This window comes from Mauremys reevesii, linkage group 4 (assembly GCF_016161935.1).
Source record: "Mauremys reevesii isolate NIE-2019 linkage group 4, ASM1616193v1, whole genome shotgun sequence".
Classification (NCBI taxonomy): domain Eukaryota; kingdom Metazoa; phylum Chordata; order Testudines; family Geoemydidae; genus Mauremys; species Mauremys reevesii.
Genome location: NC_052626.1, coordinates 92,821,380 through 92,838,862, shown reverse-complemented (window position 1 = coordinate 92,838,862; position 17,483 = coordinate 92,821,380). Strand labels below are relative to the sequence as shown.

Sequence of the window (17,483 nt, the reverse complement as noted above, 5' to 3'; positions counted from 1 at the left end):
AAAAATCTATTTTTTGGGAACATAGTTTATCTTTATTATTTCACAACATGTGATACAGAATGCCTAGCACTTCTGAAAGCACACACAACTTGTTATTGTACAGGGCAACAGAACTCCTGGGATCAGTGACGAACTGTAATAATTATGAAGGTACAGCAAGCACCACATAACTGATAGGTGTATTAACAAACAGTGTTATACTCATACATGTACAGCAAGCATCATACAATTCCTAGCAGCCCCCTCAACTTAAGAGCAGGTTCAGTATAGTTCACCCAACTGGGTGGCTGACTGGTAAAGTGAACCTTTCAAGGCTTCCCTGAGCTGCATAGCTCTGTGATGAGCTTTTCTAATAGTCCTGGTGTCTAGCTATTCAAACTCAGCCGACAGCCGCTCCACCTCCGCCCTGGTGGCAAGTTGTGTCCCTTTGCCTCACAGATATTATGCAGTACACAACAATCAGCTATAACAATTGGAATACTTTTTCACTGAGATCCAATCTCATGAGTAAACAATGCCATCATGCCTTTGGTCTGCCAAAAACACTTTCAGCTGTCATTCTGAACCTCCTGAGCTGGTAGGTGAATCTTTCTTTGGTGCCTTAGGATCACTACTGGCATTTCACAACTTCACCAATTGTAGTCTGCCAGTTGGTAAAGAATATCCCTGCTTGTAGCGATATGCTAACTGTGGCAGCTTTATGCCAACATAACTTGCATTAACCAAAGTTTGTTGTACAGATACAGCCTTAATGGCATCTACAGAATGAACCCACAGGTTCATAGAAAAGGTATCAACTTTCCCACCCTTGCTACAAGGAGGACGACGGCTACCTGCTCTGAATGCAAGGATTTGCAGCGTAGAAGGGCTAGGTCATTGTGGGAAATTAGTTAATTTCCACAGCACACCATAAAGAGTGATGTCTTGTGGGGAGACAGGAATCAAATCTAGCAGAACGTGTCAAGAAAATACTCTCCAGAAAGAGGACTGGGGCTGAAACAGAACATGGTGAGGTTCTCTCTTCCTTTCTGGAGTCTGGCTGATGTGAGCCATCCTTTTACCTTGGGTTAAAGAAGCTCTGCAGTATTTGTGTTTGGCCCTGAAAGGAACAGGATACTTTTTACATCTACCTGATTAGGAATTGCCATCTAGTCCAATGGAACAGAGCTTTTCTTTTTTTAAAGTAGGTGGCAGGCTGGCAGAATAATATCAGAATAATCATTTAATGCTGCTGGGAGGTTGTTTTGATGTAATATTAATTATTTATTCAAGCACCTAGGGCTTTGTATAGGCACATTTTTTATTTTTCAAATAAAAATAAATTAGGGCAATTATTATCATTAATATTGCAGCAGCCCCCAAATGCCCCAATGAGAATCATTGTACAGATATGGAGGTAAACACTGTACAAATATGTACAAGGATGCAATCCCTGCCCCCAAAGAACTTGCCTTCTGTTTTCCAATATAGCATCCCATACTATGTATACTCTCCACTGAGTAATGCCAAATCTCTTCTTTTTCCAACTGGTGTGTCAGAGATAACCCTATCCCATACTCTTTATAAAACCCCATGTCTACCTGGTTCCCACTCTCTGTGCTGAAGAGGAAGGCTGATTCAAAATTTTAAACTATTTTCTCTGAGTAAATTTTTGTTTCTAAAACAGCAATGAGTTTAGTTCTAGTAAGTAGTTAATGGGTTCATGAACAATATTTGTACTGAGGTACTTATGCAGTGTGGCGATTCAATGATGCAGCCATTACAGCTAGAATAAGAGTTTCTGGGTCATTCAGATTTAGTTACATTTACATTTTTTTGGACATTTGAACCCTGAATAGATTCCCTGTGTGTAATGGTATTATTAGCAGAGCTGGCTCCAGCTTTGAAAACACTGAGTTATGCAAGCCTGTATATTGATTGTCTCTCATTGGTGTTTTTAAAGTCTACTACTTATGTTAATGTCATTATACACTTCAGATATCATTGGGAAAAAGACGGTTTGATTTTCAGAGGTGCTGGGCATCTACAACTCCAGCTGAAATCTGCTGTGGACTCTCAACAGCTCTGAAATCAGCCTTTAAACATTTATCGCAAGCAGAAAAACCTTTCATCCAAAATGTTTTTGATAAAGAAATACATTTAAACCTACAGTACCACAGAAGCATAATCAGACTGCAGTATGCTAAATTAAATTTAATGTAAACAGACCATGAATGACAAGGAGAGCTTTGAGGGTTCCCTCATACCGCCTCTGGAATCTCCAGTTTAAAGACCACAGTTCTTAGAACATCCTGCAGTCATGGAAAGTGATAAAGCTGTGCATCATTCCATTTTCTAACTAGCCATGACTCTTATAAAAATTTAGTCCTTTACTAGCGATACACCCATCTGCCCCAGCAGTTCATCAGATTAAAAGAAAGGACCAGTTAAGTCTATAATGGTTTCTTTTAAATCAGCTTCTCAGCACTTCAGTGACACACAAAATAACAATCTAGCTCCTTTTGTTCTTTTCAAAACAAAGAACCACTATTTGATAATTAACTGTTTAAGGGTAAACTTCAGTTTTTCCAGCTGTTTTCTTACCATTTTTGCTTTAGCAGCCTCTACATTTATTTTAGCAGACCCTGTTCAAAAAAGTACTTTAAAGAAACTGTGAGGAAAGTGATGCATCTTATTTTTTCCATTACTTTGCTAGAAACATCAACATTTTTCATTTTAATTTCATATATTTAAAAATAATAACTAATTTGTAACGAGCCTCTGACACACTGCCTTTTAAAAATTTGTTCTACACCATTCACAATTTGGACTTCATTACAAAACAACTTCCCTGTGTTACTCTTCGCAAATGACCATTGAAGGGTTTCATTTGATACCACTGTTTGATAATTAACTGTTTAAGGGTAAACTTCAGTTTTTCCAGCTGTTTTCTTACCATTTTTGCTTTAGCAGCCTCTACATTTATTTTAGCAGACCCTGTTCAAAAAAGTACTTTAAAGAAACTGTGAGGAAAGTGATGCATCTTATTTTTTCCATTACTTTGCTAGAAACATCAACATTTTTCATTTTAATTTCATATATTTAAAAATAATAACTAATTTGTAACGAGCCTCTGACACACTGCCTTTTAAAAATTTGTTCTACACCATTCACAATTTGGACTTCATTACAAAACAACTTCCCTGTGTTACTCTTCGCAAATGACCATTGAAGGGTTTCATTTTATGAATACAGATCCTTTGAAGCCATTTAAACTAGCTAGCTAAAGATTCTTCATTTATTTGCATCCTAACAAGTATTGTAATGAAAGTATAGGTTCTCTAGAAGGTGGAATAACACAGAATAATCCTGCTAGATTTTGCTAACTGACCTTCAGATGGATTTTTTTTGTTTTAGAAATTTTACATTTCATTATACAGGTACATGGTTTCCAGTTGTGTTGCCTGTAAATAAAGTGGCAGGCAATCTTGCATTCAATATGGATGACTATCAGTCATCCTGAAAGAAAATGCACGTGTGAGAAGAAGGCAGTGAAGATTTTCAGCAGCAAGTCTAATCAATGCATCATAACCCAGTCTCCAAACTACAAATATCAGCACACATGAACAGGCCAGACACTGGATCACCACTGAAAATTTATACCGTGACAATGAATACACTTTTCCCACCATATTCACAGATACAGAAATAGGATATATGGGTTAAAAAGTAGTGGAGAAATGCAGCACCTCTTTTAAAAACATTCACTGAATAGGGTTGCCAGCCATCATTTTCAACCGGAATGCCCGGTCGAAAAGGGACCCTGGCAGCTCCTGTCAGCATTGCTGTCTTGGCTGCTAAAAGTCTGGTCGGCCAATGAGAGCTGCAGGGGCAGCATCTGCAGGTGCGGACAGCATGCAGAGCCCCCTGGACCCTCCATCTAGGAGCCGGAGAGGGGACATGCCTCCATTTCCGGGAGCCATGCAGACCCAGGGCAGGCAGGGAGCCGGCCTTAGCCCCGCTGCGCTGCAGACTGGGAACCGCCTGAGGTAAGCACCACCCGGCCAGAGCCCGCATCCCAAACTCCTTCCTACACCCCAAACCCCCGACCCAGGTGGGAACCCCCTCCCACACCCAAATGCTCTCCCGGAGCCCACACCCTGAACCCCCTCTCGCATCCCAACCCCCTGTCCCAGCCCTGAGCCCCCTCCTCCACCCCACACCCCTCATCCCTGGCCCCACCCCAGAGTCCACACCCCCATACAGAGCCCTCACCCCCTCCTGCACCCCCAGCCCAGTGAAAGTGAGTGAGGGTGGGGGAGAGCGAGCGACAGGGGTGGGGGATGGAATGACCAGGGGGCGGTGCAAGGGTGTTCGGTTTTGTGTTGTTAGAAAGTTGGCAACTCTATCACTGAAACATTAGCAGATACAAATGCTCATTCTACTACATAGAATGTATAAACAAGTGAGTTAGAGAGACCAGGTAGGTGAGGTAATATCTTTTACTGGACCACATTCTGTTGGTAAGTGAGAGAACCTTTTGAGCTTATAAAGAGCTCTTCTTCAGGTGACCTAAACTTCAGGTTTCTCAGATCTGAAGAGCAGCTCTGTGTAAGATCAAAAACTTATCTTTCTCACCAACAGAAAGTGGTCCACTAAAAGATGTTACCTCATGCACCTGGTCACTCTAATATCCTGGGACCAACACGGCTACATCGACACTGCATAAACAGGAGAGTGGTGAGTAAGAGTAAGGAGGAGATTTTTACCTTTGTATATGGCACTGATGAGACCAATATTGGAACAGTGCATATAGTTTTGGTGTCCATATTTTACAAAGGATGTTGAAAACTGGAGAAGGGGCAAAAAAGAACCATACAAATGATTTGTTGGCTGGAGAAAATATTTTACAGTGTGAGACTTAAAAAGCTCAATCTGTTTAGTTTATCAAAAAGAAGATTGAGAGGTGACTAGATTACAGTATATAAGTATCTTGCAGTGTGGGGCCCAAAACTGGACACAGTACTACAGATGAGGCCTCATCAGTGTTGAATAGAGGGAAATGATCACGTCCCTCAATCTGCTGGCAATGCTCCAACTTATACAGCCCAATATGCCGTTAGCCTTCTTGGCAACAAGGGCACACTGTCGATTCATATCCAGCTTCTCGTCCACTGTAACCCCTAGGTCCTTTTCTGCAGAACTGCTGCCTAGCCACTCGGTCCCTAGTCTGTAGCACTGCATGGGATTCTTCCATCCCAAGTGCAGAACTCTGCACTTGTCCTTGATGAACCTCATCAGATTTCTTTTGGCCCAATCCTCTAATTTGTCTAGGTCCCTCTGTATGCTACCCCTACCCTTCAGCGTATCTAAACTCCTCCCAGTTTAGTGTCATCTGCAAATTTGCTGAGGGTGCGGTCCATGCTGTCCTCCAGATCATTAATGAAGATATTGAACAAAACCGGCCCCAGGACCGACCCTTGGGGCACTCCGCTTGATACCAGCTGCCAACTAGACATGGATCCATTGATCACTACCTGTTGATCCCGATGATCTAGCCAGCTTTCTATCCACGTTATTCATCCAGCCAATACTACTTTAACTTGCTGGCAAGAATATTGTGGGAGACCGTATCAAAAGCTTTGCTAAAGTCAAGGGACGAGAAGTTGGATATGAGTCAACAGTGTGCCCTTGTTGCCAAGAAGGCTAACAGCAATTTGGGCTGTATAAGTAGGGGCATTGCCAGTAGATCGAGGGACGTGATCATTCCCCTCTATTTGACATTGGTGAGGCCTCATCTGGAGTACTGTGTTCAGTTTTGGGCCCCACACTACAAGAAGGATGTGGAAAAATTGGAAAGAGTCCAGCGGAGGGCAACAAAAATGATTAGGGGGCTGGAGCACATGACTTACGAGGAGAGGCTGAGGGACCTGGGATTGTTTAGTCTGCAGAAGAGAAGAATGAGGGGGAATTTGATAGCTGCTTTCAACTACCTGAAAGGAGGTTCCAAAGAGGATGGATCTAGACTGTTCTCAGTGGTAGCAGATGACAGAACAAGGAGTAATGGTCTCAAGTTGCAGTGGGGGAGGTTTAGGTTGGATATTAGGAAAAACTTTTTCACTCGGAGAGTGGTGAAGCACTGGAATGGGTTACCTAGGGAGGTGGTGGAATCTCCTTCCTTAGAGGTTTTTAAGGTCAGGCTTGACGAAGCCCTGACTGGGGTGAGTTAGTTGGGAATTGGTCCTGCTTTGAGCAGGGGGTTGGACTAGATGACCTCCTGAGGTCCCTTCCAACCATGATATTCTATGATTCTATACCTTCATGAGGATAAAATAACAGGTACTAAAGGGCTCTTTAATCTAGTGGTGAAAGGCATAACAAAAACCAATGGCTGGAAGCTGAAGCCAAATACATTCAAATTATAAATCGGGCACAACTTTTTACCAGTGAGGGTGATTAACTGCTGAAATAAACTACCAGGGGAGGTAGGGGATTCTGTATCTCTTTATGCTTTCAGATCAAGACTGGATGCCTTTCTGGAGGATATGCTTTAATCAAACTCAAGTTATTGGGCTTAATACAGGGGTAATTGGGTAAAATGTAATGGTTGGTGATAGACAGGAGGTCAAACTAGATGATTTAATTATCTCTTCTGGCTTTAAACTCTACAAATGTCTGAATATTTACTAACACAGAATAATATCTTGTCCATTATTTCTTCACCCATCTTCAATATACCAGTGTTATTTTCTAAGGGAAAGCTCCTATTGATTTCAATAGACTTTGGTGAAGGCCCTAAATGAATATGTACAGCAGAGGTAAGCAGAATGCAAAACAGCTTCACATAAGTCTAGTCTACCAAAGTGCAAGAAGGAGGAAGAGAAGTTTAGAATATTAATTATTTTTTTCTATGTATGGTTTTATTTAGCTTAAATGTACCCGTAAGTATAATTATGGGAACATCTATTATACTGGCTTAGTTTGCAGCTGCTAAGAGTTGAGGGGATTTTTTAGCCTAGCTACACGTCTTCTTTCATTTGTCCCCACCACCCTCTGGCTCCCACAATCCCAGAGGGAATTTCACTGGTTTGACTATAAGGAATATAAAAATTACGTGTTTGTTCCATTTTTCTATACACTCTGTTATATCTCATTTCTAGCACAAAGCCCAAAGAACACACTATAAGCAAACTTTCATCTTTAGTTTCTGAAATAGTTCCCCAGTTTAGGAGAAGATAGTGAAACTGACGCTCATTGGGCTAGTGTTAATGGATCTTTTAAAAGCACAATCTGTGTTCATGGATATGCTTCAGATACCTACATCTTAAGAGCATTCAGTTTTAAGAGCATTCAGTTCTTCAACAGTAAAAGAAGGATAATACTCCCACCTCGTAAGGGTGTTGTGAGGATACAATCCATTAATGATTGGAAGATGCTCAAATACTACAGTGGTGAGGGCTCTGAGAAGTTACAGCTGGCTCAGACACCGACTGCTGGAACATGGGTGTAGATGAAGTAGTGTTCCAACATTCAGAATCAGCAGTACCCTCTTCTAAGGGGAGATGAGAAGTGATGGCCCCTACTCATGGTGGCAGCACCAACTGCTCCCCTCAGGTGCATGCATACACAGCAGTCTTTGAACTTTAAGAAGGAGAAAGGTCTATCTGCTAATTTGTCTTATTACTCAAGCGGGTGATATTACTTTGGTACAATCCTACTACTTCTGGCTTAGCCACCTCTATTTAACACAGACTGCTTGGTTAAGTGGAATTTAGTTTGGAGTTCTTTTGTACTTCCTCCTCCTCTGAGAAAAGGCCTGCTAAAACTTCTACTCAAGTATAAAAATATTATTTACTCAACTTTTTGAAAAACTATTTATGGAAGAACCAGCTGTCTTGTCCTTGGAAAGCACCCCTTAATAATTCCAGAGACATTCTGTAAGACCCATTGTTCCAAGAACACAACCTCTCAACCCACAGGAACCAAGAACACTAACCACTGCTTTAGACTACAGAAATTGCTCTTACTATCTCCCATACATCTATTGCCTTAATGAATATCTGAATATGGAATTTTTCCTCTGAGTTGTATTAGCTGAGGAGACCTAGATGTATGTCCATCCACAAACTGTTAGAGATGCACATTCCTCTTGCCAGAGAGCAAGTGTCAATGAGAGCAATGTGAAGTGTTACGAGTGTGCGGTCAAACTGAGCCGCTATAGGTGCTTATGACAGCAAGCAAAATGTGGATCAGTCCAACCACTGCAGTGTTTCCTCCCTGAGTCAGTCTAAAACAACAGCTCTCAGAAGATTGCAATGTCCCCACTCATTTCAGTGATATGTTGACTCTGAAGCCTAACATAGAATTATAGAGTTTAAGGCCAGACAATAAGGGAAATGTCAGCACTGTTAACTGTTTCAGTCCTCATCATTTCAGCAGAAACATCCAGCTACTGAGGGAATAGAATGAGTAGGCAGCATTCCCTGCCACCATCAGTCTGACCCCAAGCATAAGTTGATGGGGGCTTTCAAAACGCAGCACTGTGGAAAATTAAGAGAATTCGTGATACTAAGTCAAGCACATTACTGGAGGTCCCAAAAAAGCACTACCCCAAAGTCAGTTAGAAGTAGGGGCATTAATAATGTAAACATGGACATACTTTAAACATGTAACCCTAGTTTACAATATAATTCACTTGTCCTTCCCTACATAGGATATGGTATCATACAACCTATTTAGATATTAATTTGAAATATTTCAAATCCTCCATCCCCACACAAACACCAAGAGTAACCTAGCTTTGCACCAATTCATGTGTTCCTTTTGGACTCTCAATCTACAAGGACCAGGTTTATGTAATATGTATACATCAGTCGTGCCCTCTAATGCACCCACATAAAGAAGCACAATTCCCAGAGATGTATAGACCCCCTCTCCACATGCTCTCCATAGCCTACTTCCTCCATCCCATGTAGCAGAACCACAGTGGTTCTACCGTGTTTTGGCTAAAATGAGCCAAGATTTGAGACTTTGCAAATAACATTTCATTGGTTAATTTCCAACTCTGCTATTCATTTGTCCTGTTTATTTTCCTAGGGCAAGCATTTACATACGTTTTGTTCTATTTGAATTATCAAAACCAGTAAACATCATCTATCAGGAAAAGAAATTAGTAGTTTAATGCTCATGAAAAATGCTGGATTGATACGTCTACAGAATGAAGAGAAAAAGGATAGTATGGCCAGTGACACTGCAAGCTTTCCACAGTACCTCATTAATGTGTGTCAGCTCTGCACTGGAGGAACCACCTTAGCATTTAGAAAGTAGCTCATTCACCATGCATGTGAAATCCTTGGCATGCTCACTGAGGTTAGTAGCAAAGGTGCCATTTTTTATGGCAGTTTTTGTGATGTGAACACCTATCTACCAGAACTTTGACTGAGATATACTTACAAATATGCCAATTTGGGCAATGATCTCATTTGTTCTCAGAAGCTACTCAATACTCAGACAGGAGACGTTCATAGAAAACCCCAGATCTATGGACAATAGTGCTGGCAATTCACCAGGTGACACTGTGCTCTCTGAGTCAGTGAACTAAAGCTCCAGGTAGTATTAAGGGGCACCGCACCATTATTATTTATGCAATTATTATTACTTATGGTAGGGACCCATTGGGCTAATGCTCTGTAAACACATGGGAAGATATGGCCTTTCCCATGACAAGCTCACCATCTAAACTGAACAGACTAACTATCAGCAAAATGAAAAAGGCAACTCTTCTTAGTTACCATTTTTTCCATGTCCCCCGTGCTCACCAGCTGCAACCCCTCTATCCAAATGCTTCAGCCAATGTGCTCCACCACTGCAGACCAGTGGGTCCTTCTTCCAGCCTAGATAGCTCCAGCTGCTCTTCCTTGCCACCTCACACTGCAGAGTAGGTGGGAAAGCCCCTTCCCTCTAATGGGTACCCTGGGTTGGAAGCAGGCCCCTGGTCTCTCCTGTCCCTCTGCAGTCCTTGCAAACAGCTCCAGATGCTCTCCCACCTGGACAGAGCTTACCTACACACAAGAGAGTTTTGGATCTGTTGCTTTCTCTAAGGTTTTGTTCAACACTGGGGACCTGTTGTGTTTGGCTCAGTACAAACACAGAGGTAGAAAGACTGATCCTGTAAGGCAGTGTTTCCCAAACTTGAGATGCCACTTGTATAGGGAAAGCCCCTGGCAGGACGGGACAGTTTGTTTACCTGCCCCGGCTGCAGGTCCGGCCAATCGTGGCTCCCACTGGCCACAGTTTGCTGCTCTAGGCCAATGGGAGCAGCTGGAAGCGGCGCGGGATGAGGGACGTACTGGCCGCCGCTTCCAGCAGCTCCCATTGGCCTGGAGCGGCGAACCGCGGCCAGTGGGAGCCACGATCAGCTGAACCTGCAGACGCGGCAGGTAAACAAACCGGCCAGGCCCACCAGGGGCTTTCCCCACACAAGTGGCGTCCCAAGTTTGGGAAACAATGCTGTAAGGAGTTCCTTGCAGGAGAATTAATTCATGTCACATTTTCTACCAAGGTCAGTGGATACACATATTTCTGGTAGCTATAATCCCATATCACCAACCTTCAGGACACAACTACTATTTAAAAATCAACTCTACTTTCACAAAACTAAAGTTCTTCTTTATGAATTGCTCAGGACCTCGGAGCAACCATAGACCACATTTTCTTTCCCCTCCATGAACAAAACACACTTCTTTGCCTTCATACACAAAAGGCCATACACAAACCATACACTAAAACAACAACAAAAAAACCATGTGCAAATTTCCCACCCTGCGGAGAAGCCTGGAGAAGGAATAACACATGACAAATAATAGTTATATTGCTTACTGCACCATTGGAAGTCACTCAGATAACAGTGATGGGCCTAGTATAAGAACTGGTACAACCACTGAAGTCAGTGGAGCTGAGTCAATTTACACAAACAGATAATTTGACTGCACATATTTACATTAGATTCAGGGCCGCCCAGAGGATTCCGGGGGCCCGGGATCTTCGGCGGCGGGGGGCCCTTCCGTTCCGGGACCCGCCGCCAAAGTGCCCCGAAGACCCGCGGCGGGAGCCCCCCGCCGCCGAATTACCGCCGAAGCGGGACCCGCCGCCGAAGTGCAGCCCGGTCTTCGGTGGTAATTCGGTGGCGGGGGGGATCCCCACCGCGGGCCTTCGGGGCACTTTGGCGGCGGGTCCTGGAACAGAAGGGGCCCCCCGCCGCCGAAGACCGGGCTGGGCTGCGCTTCGGCGGCGGCGGCGGCGGGTCCGCTCCCCCCAGCCCCTTACCCGAGCGCGTCTCCGGCGAGGCCTGAGCTCCGTGCCGCTCAGAGCCGCGGGGTGAGGGGGGGGGGCTGTGAGCTCCACGCCGAGCACAGCGCTCAGCCCAGAGCTCCCAGCCCCGCCCCCTCACCACGCGGCTCGGATCGGGGCGGGGCTCAGGGGCTCAGCCGGAGACTCGGCGCGCTCCAGGAGAGGGGCGGAGGCGGGAGCCTCCGCTCTTCTCTTGGGGGCCCCTGCGGAGCCCGGGGCAAATTGCCCCCTTTGCCCCCACCTCTGGGCGGCCCTGATTAGATTCAATCTGTTATTCAAGTGCAAAGCTATATATGCATTAGCATCTGATTGGTTGAATTTTATAAACTAACAAGAAGAAAAATGTTTCAAGAACCCTCATAAGGGAAAAAAAAAAGTGTATTCTGGAGTGAAATCCTGGCCCTATTGAAGGCAGTGGGAGTTTTTCCATTGATTTCAGTGACACCAAGTTTTCACACCCTATATCTAAATGAAAGGCAGAAGCTTTTATGCTGATGAAAATTCAAATTAAACAAATTATTCAAATGACAATAAAATAAATTAATCATAAGTCCATATAAATTTAAGGATGTTGTATTTGTAACTTCACTCAAAGCGCTACTAATTACAATAGGTTTAATTATGTTCCAACTGCTTCATTTCAAAATTATGTATCATCCCTATTTACATTGGATAAAAAAATGTATTTAGCTATTACAAGCTAAAGTGTAGTTTCTTTTTTTATTAATGACCCCCAATCCTGTCCTATTTCCAATTTAGGTAATTATATTCTATGACCTATCTAAAATTCCCCTGTATTGGTCAGTATTTTTCACTTCCTGTATTATGCCGCTGTTAGGTAGCTTTGCTGAATGCTATTTAGCAAATTATCAGCTTTTTATTTCACTATTGGCAATGTGATTCATATATAGTTTTGCAAATGTTTTGGGATTCTTCTGAATTAAATATTATACATAAAGGTAAGCTCATTATCATTTCACAAAGGTGATCAAGGAGCAATCATATTGTAAATACTTTTGTTGACTACTAACCAGACTAAATTATGTAGGGACCTTAAGAAGAAAAATGCATCATAACCCATTGCCTTCCCCAAATTAAAAATTCAGTCATGAAAGATGGACTGTATTAAAGTGGATATATTTCATTTTTTAATTTAGACTTAATGTGAGAGTTAATATGAAACATAGACTGAGTTGTCAAGTACGATGCTTATAGATGAAAAGAAAAATGTCTAGTCCCCCGGATCCTGTGCCACAAAGAATAATTTATCTTATACGAATAAATCAAACTACAGTATTTATAAATTCAGATCAAGTAATGAAGTATGAAGCATTGGTTCTTTTTAAACTCACAATTTGTAAATTAGAACCTGTGTTACATTATAGCCATACCCTACATCAATTGCACACAATTATTGTACATTCATTCTAAAAGCATGTAGATATATGGGAGCTCTATATCAAAGAAACTGAATGACCTCTTAGTTAGCCAACTACAGTATTCATTTTACCATTTAAACATGAAACAGCAATAGAAATACAATAAGCAATAAGAGATTGGTCAAAAATAGGGCAGTGTATACATTTGTGTTCTTTTTTAAAGCCAGGGCACTAATTTAGCCTTAAATTGGTACTAGTCTACTTCTACTGTATTAGCATAGCCTTAGATTTACACTTCTTGGCGTCTAAAATGTTAGTACGATACATCTAATTACCACTCAGTAAACATGCCCACTGCTCTTTCCAAACAGTAACTATTCTTGCATTGAGGCCAACCAGTAAAATTATTACTATCAAAACTAAAGACGATATAGAATGGACTTCCAAAACAGTCAAGGGAATCAGAAAAATATAACCTAGACATTCTAAATTGCATTTGAGATTTGTTTTACACTCAGATCTCATAAGAACCTGCCCCCCCCCCCCAAACCGATCCTGTAGTTTAACAAAAGCTTCTTGCAGTCTCTCTTTCCCTGCCAGGTACAAGAGCTAATAGAAGCAGCTTGTCCCACAGAAAAAGAGAATGATATTAGTCTTGTGCTGGCTAAAATGGACCAGAGAGCTCCTTATGTGTAGGACTTCTACAACACAAGAAAAGCAGCAGCTAGAATGCCTCTCTTCCATTATATTTAACCTCCGCTGGAAGGAGGAGGAAGTCTGGATTACATATTTTAGACTTCAGTTATCCGTTTATCTCACCCTTAGCAAAGTATTATAGACATATACCAAATATAACAGACCCCTTTTCCATTGCAGTGAAGTGCGGCTAATATGCAGGTAGCTGTAACTTTTATTTAATCAAACCCGAACCGCCCTGCAAACCCATCCTCGCAATGAATGGTACTGTCTTCCGAAGGCAGGTTTCTGACACTGCAGTAGCTTGTAACAAAAATATGGATATGCACCCTGCAGCCATCTCCGTGTAAGAAACCAGCCCCCCGGAAAGAGTGGTCCCTGCTCAGTGCAGCGCTCCGGAGAGGATTCAAAGATCAAGGCGTGCTCCTTACCCTGCTCAGCCTGGACACTCTGGAAAAGGGCTAGGATCACCCCAATCAGCATGACAGCCCTGCAGATGGCCCCTTGGCTGGTAGGTGGCTGGGAGCTCCGCCGATCAGGGCATCCTAGGGCTCTGCCAGCTGCCCAAGGCAGAGAGGCGGCAAACAGGTCCCCCAGGTGCCCGGGATGCTCACACCTCTGATCGGCCCCCTCCTCCCCGAGAGCCATTTGTGGGGCTCACACATCAATGCCGCTCCCTGCTTCCAGAAGCGCCCGGGAGTCCCACGGCTCACGGAGCTCCGCTGGCCATGGCCCCCCGGCCCCGGGGGAGGGTGCAGGAGACGGGCCGCGCCGCCGCCTTACAGCCGGTGCAGGGACTGCGAGGAGCAGCTGCGGCTGGGGGACCCCATGGCGCCCGCGCCTCTCCCCGGCCGGCGCTGGCTGCCCTTGCTGGGCTCAGGGGGACGCGGCGCCGGTGCCCCTCGCTGGCTGCTCCGCTCCGGCTCCGGCTCCGGCTCGCGCTCTGGGGCTGAGCCGCGCGTGCAGCTGAGCCAGGCAAGGGCGCCGCAGCGACAAAGGAATCACGTAGCAACCAGCCACCGCCTCCTCCCTCCCTCCAGCCCAGCTCCTCAGCCGGAGCTGAGCAGCGGAGGCGGCGCTGCCGGAGCGAGGGGGACCCCTTCTGGGCTCCTCAGCCACGAGAACCCGGCCCCTTGCCCAGCCTTGCTGTACAGCGCGGAGCACAGGGCTCCGGCCCTGGCAAGGATTAGGCGGGCCCAGCTCCCTCTGGCCCACCCGTGTTTTTCTGCTAACGCCCAGGACCAGTTCCCTCAGAGCAGGTCCCCCTTTCTCTGTGTGGCCTCGGAGCCCTTGCCCAATGAAAGGGGGGGCGCACAGCACCCTGTGGTGAATCAGCCAAGTGCCCCCCACAGCCTCTCCTCCACCCTGCTGGGACTGTTGTGGTGGGACTATGCTCTCCCTCCTCGTTCGTTTTTTAGTACAGCCAGCAGTACTACTTCGACCTTTCTCTTCAAGAAGTGACCATTTTCAATGAAAACAGCACAAAGAAATGGGTCAGAGATTGCTAGTCTATTTGCAACCATACCCTGCCCTATAACTTAAGGGAGACATAAGGAAGAGGTTACAGCTGACTGTCTCAGCAAAGCCCTGAGCCTGTTAAAGCCCAAATGTGAGAGTCTAACCTTTAATACAACAAAAAATATACAAGAACCTGAAAATGATGTGGGTACAAGCACAGGGCCAGAGGAATGAATGATGCAGCTACCCCAACTTCTTTTTATCCTATTGACATCCCACTCATTGCAGTTTCAGTACATATGCCTGGTCTTTCTCATCATCTTTATTAGGTGCAGGCACCAAGATGCAGCTCTCTTTTATTTTTTAACATATGAATTAAGCTATATTCATTCAAATACCATTCCTTTGGCAGTGATATAAAGATTGGTAGGAATCTAAAGTTACTACAATTAGATGGGAGTTCATTGGCCTCTGTGGAACTAATTGATGGCTTCAATCTAATGGTCGTGTGTCTAAAGCACAAATAGACCCACCACCAATATCAGTCTTTGAACAAGTAATGAAAAGGGATAGACACTGATCTGTAAACTCACCCCTTAAAGGGTCTCTTTCTCCAAGTCACTGATGTCATTAAATGGAATAATGGTGTTCTACTGCTGTTCTGTAGACAGAGGGCTTCAGAAATGCTGGCTCTTATTGAAAGCAATGTGAGTTTTGCCATTCACGTCAATAGGGCCAGGATTTCACTCAATCTTTCACCAGAACAAAATTCACACACAAGTACAAAATACCTGTGAGGGACTAGAAGTCAGCCAGGGACTGTACTCACCTAAGGAGCCTTGTACTTCAGATTGCAAAATCTGCTATGCCCTCCATCCAGGCCAGGAAGAACAGGGTGTGCTGAAAAGTCAGGACTCAAAACCTGAAGGTGAGAGAGCACCTCAAATCACTATGACAGACACCAACTTAGCTGAAGCAAGAGGAAGAAGCATAAAAATGAGAAAAGTGTAAGGAAGCTCAGGTGTATGGAGGAAACTGGACAAGACTGGGCACAGCAGGGAACAAACAACAAAAAGCTGGAGGGGAAGGGGCTGGGAAACAGAATACAAAACAAAGAGAGGAGAGTCTGGGAAGGGCAGGTACTAGACAGCAAGAGACAGAGCAGCTAACCAAATATTAAGGGGAGAGGGGGCTCAGGCAGGGCCAGTACCAAACAGCATATGGAGAAGGTGGCCCGGGTAACAATGTGGCAAGGGGAGGGCCGCCCTCCAGGGCGAGAGAGGCAGGTAACAATAAGGGGGAAGTCCTGGGTGAGGCAAGGGAAGCAGCTAACAACAAAGAGAGGGCAGCAGAGACAGGCAGCCAATTGGGGAGAAGACACATGAAAGTGAGGGAAGATAGCAAACAGCAAGGGGTGGGCAGAGGCCCACCAGTTTACTGCAAACTGGGAGGAAGGGAACAGGAGGGAAAGCCCAACGTTGAGTACATTCACCCGTGTATGCTTGCAATAGCATCTCTGTTGCATGAGTTCCAGGTGGAGGCAAGCAGGCAGATGGTCTCAGGGGCAGCAGCCATGGGGGAGTAGGTGCAATAGGCCTCATTCCATTGGGGGAGGGCTCCACATCACTCCCCCTTTCCCCAGCAACAGTAACAGCAGTAGGGGTAGCTCAGCCAGTAGCAGCCACAGCAGAAATGGCCAGTCCTCTCCTTCAGGCTGTGTGGAGGGGAATGCAGTTTCCCGAGTGCCAGCCTGCTTCTTTGGCTGGTGTAGACCAGTTCTCTCCTCAGCTTATTGGCCCACTGAGCCTTATAATTAAATTTGTCCCTGACACAGGGGAAGAAGCAGTGCTGTCAGCAGGTAGTGTGAGTGAATGGTAAGGAGGCTAAAGCAGTAATTCTCAACAGGGGTACGCAGAGGTCTTCCATGGGGTATGGATACGCATCTTTATTTGCCTAGTTTTACAACGGGCTACATAAAAAGCACTAGCGAAGTCAGTACAAACTAAAATTTCATACAATGACTTGTTTATACTGCTCTATACACTATACACTGAAATGTAAGTACAATATTTATATTCAAATTGATTTTATATGATAAAAAATGAGTAAGCAATTTTTCAGTAATAATGTGCTGTGAAATTTTTATATTTTTTGTCTGATGTTGTAAGCAAGTAGTTTTTAAGTGAGGTGAAACTTGAGGTACATAAGACAAAGCAGCTTCTTGAAAGGGGTACAATAGTTTGGAAAGGTTGAGAGCCACTGGGCTACAGGGGTCGAGGCTTCCCCTAATACAGTGGTAGCTATGGTGTGTGTGGAACAAGATGAAAGATGCTTTTGGGGGAAATAGTGATAATTCTTATTCCAAGGTCCTGGAAATAGAATTGCTTCCTAAATGGGGAAAATAGTACTTGAAGTAAAGGAAAGTAATATTTTCTCCTTGTTACAATAATATGTTTTAAAAGCAGAAGGAAAGAGGAGTTCTCTTTGTTAAATGTTTACAAATCAAGTCTGAAGGGAAAACAGACCCCAGCTATGGGAACCTGCAGCTGCAAATCCCCAGATCCTTGCAATACTGATAAGTGAAATTACATATTTGTTTTTACTAATTTGGTACAGTTGAAG

General features: G+C 44.2%; 1 protein-coding gene across 2 annotated transcripts in view; it reads right to left on the bottom strand.

Annotated features, from left to right (window-relative positions):
* Positions 1-16,395, bottom strand: part of KIAA1549L (KIAA1549 like) — a 211,914-nt gene extending 195,519 nt beyond the window's left edge. The window contains exons 1-2 of one of the 2 annotated variants that reach the window (XM_039539040.1): positions 16,354-16,395; positions 15,691-15,783 (exon numbers count right to left, since the gene is read on the bottom strand). Coding sequence is in view for 1 of the 2 variants with exons in the window: in XM_039539039.1 (XP_039394973.1) it covers positions 13,835-14,051 (217 nt within the window). In the remaining variant the exon portion in view is untranslated. Of the gene's footprint in view, positions 1-13,834; positions 14,342-15,690; positions 15,784-16,353 lie in introns of those variants that run through there. The other variant, XM_039539039.1, reaches the window with a different exon arrangement.
* Positions 16,396-17,483: the final 1,088 nt, after the last annotated feature.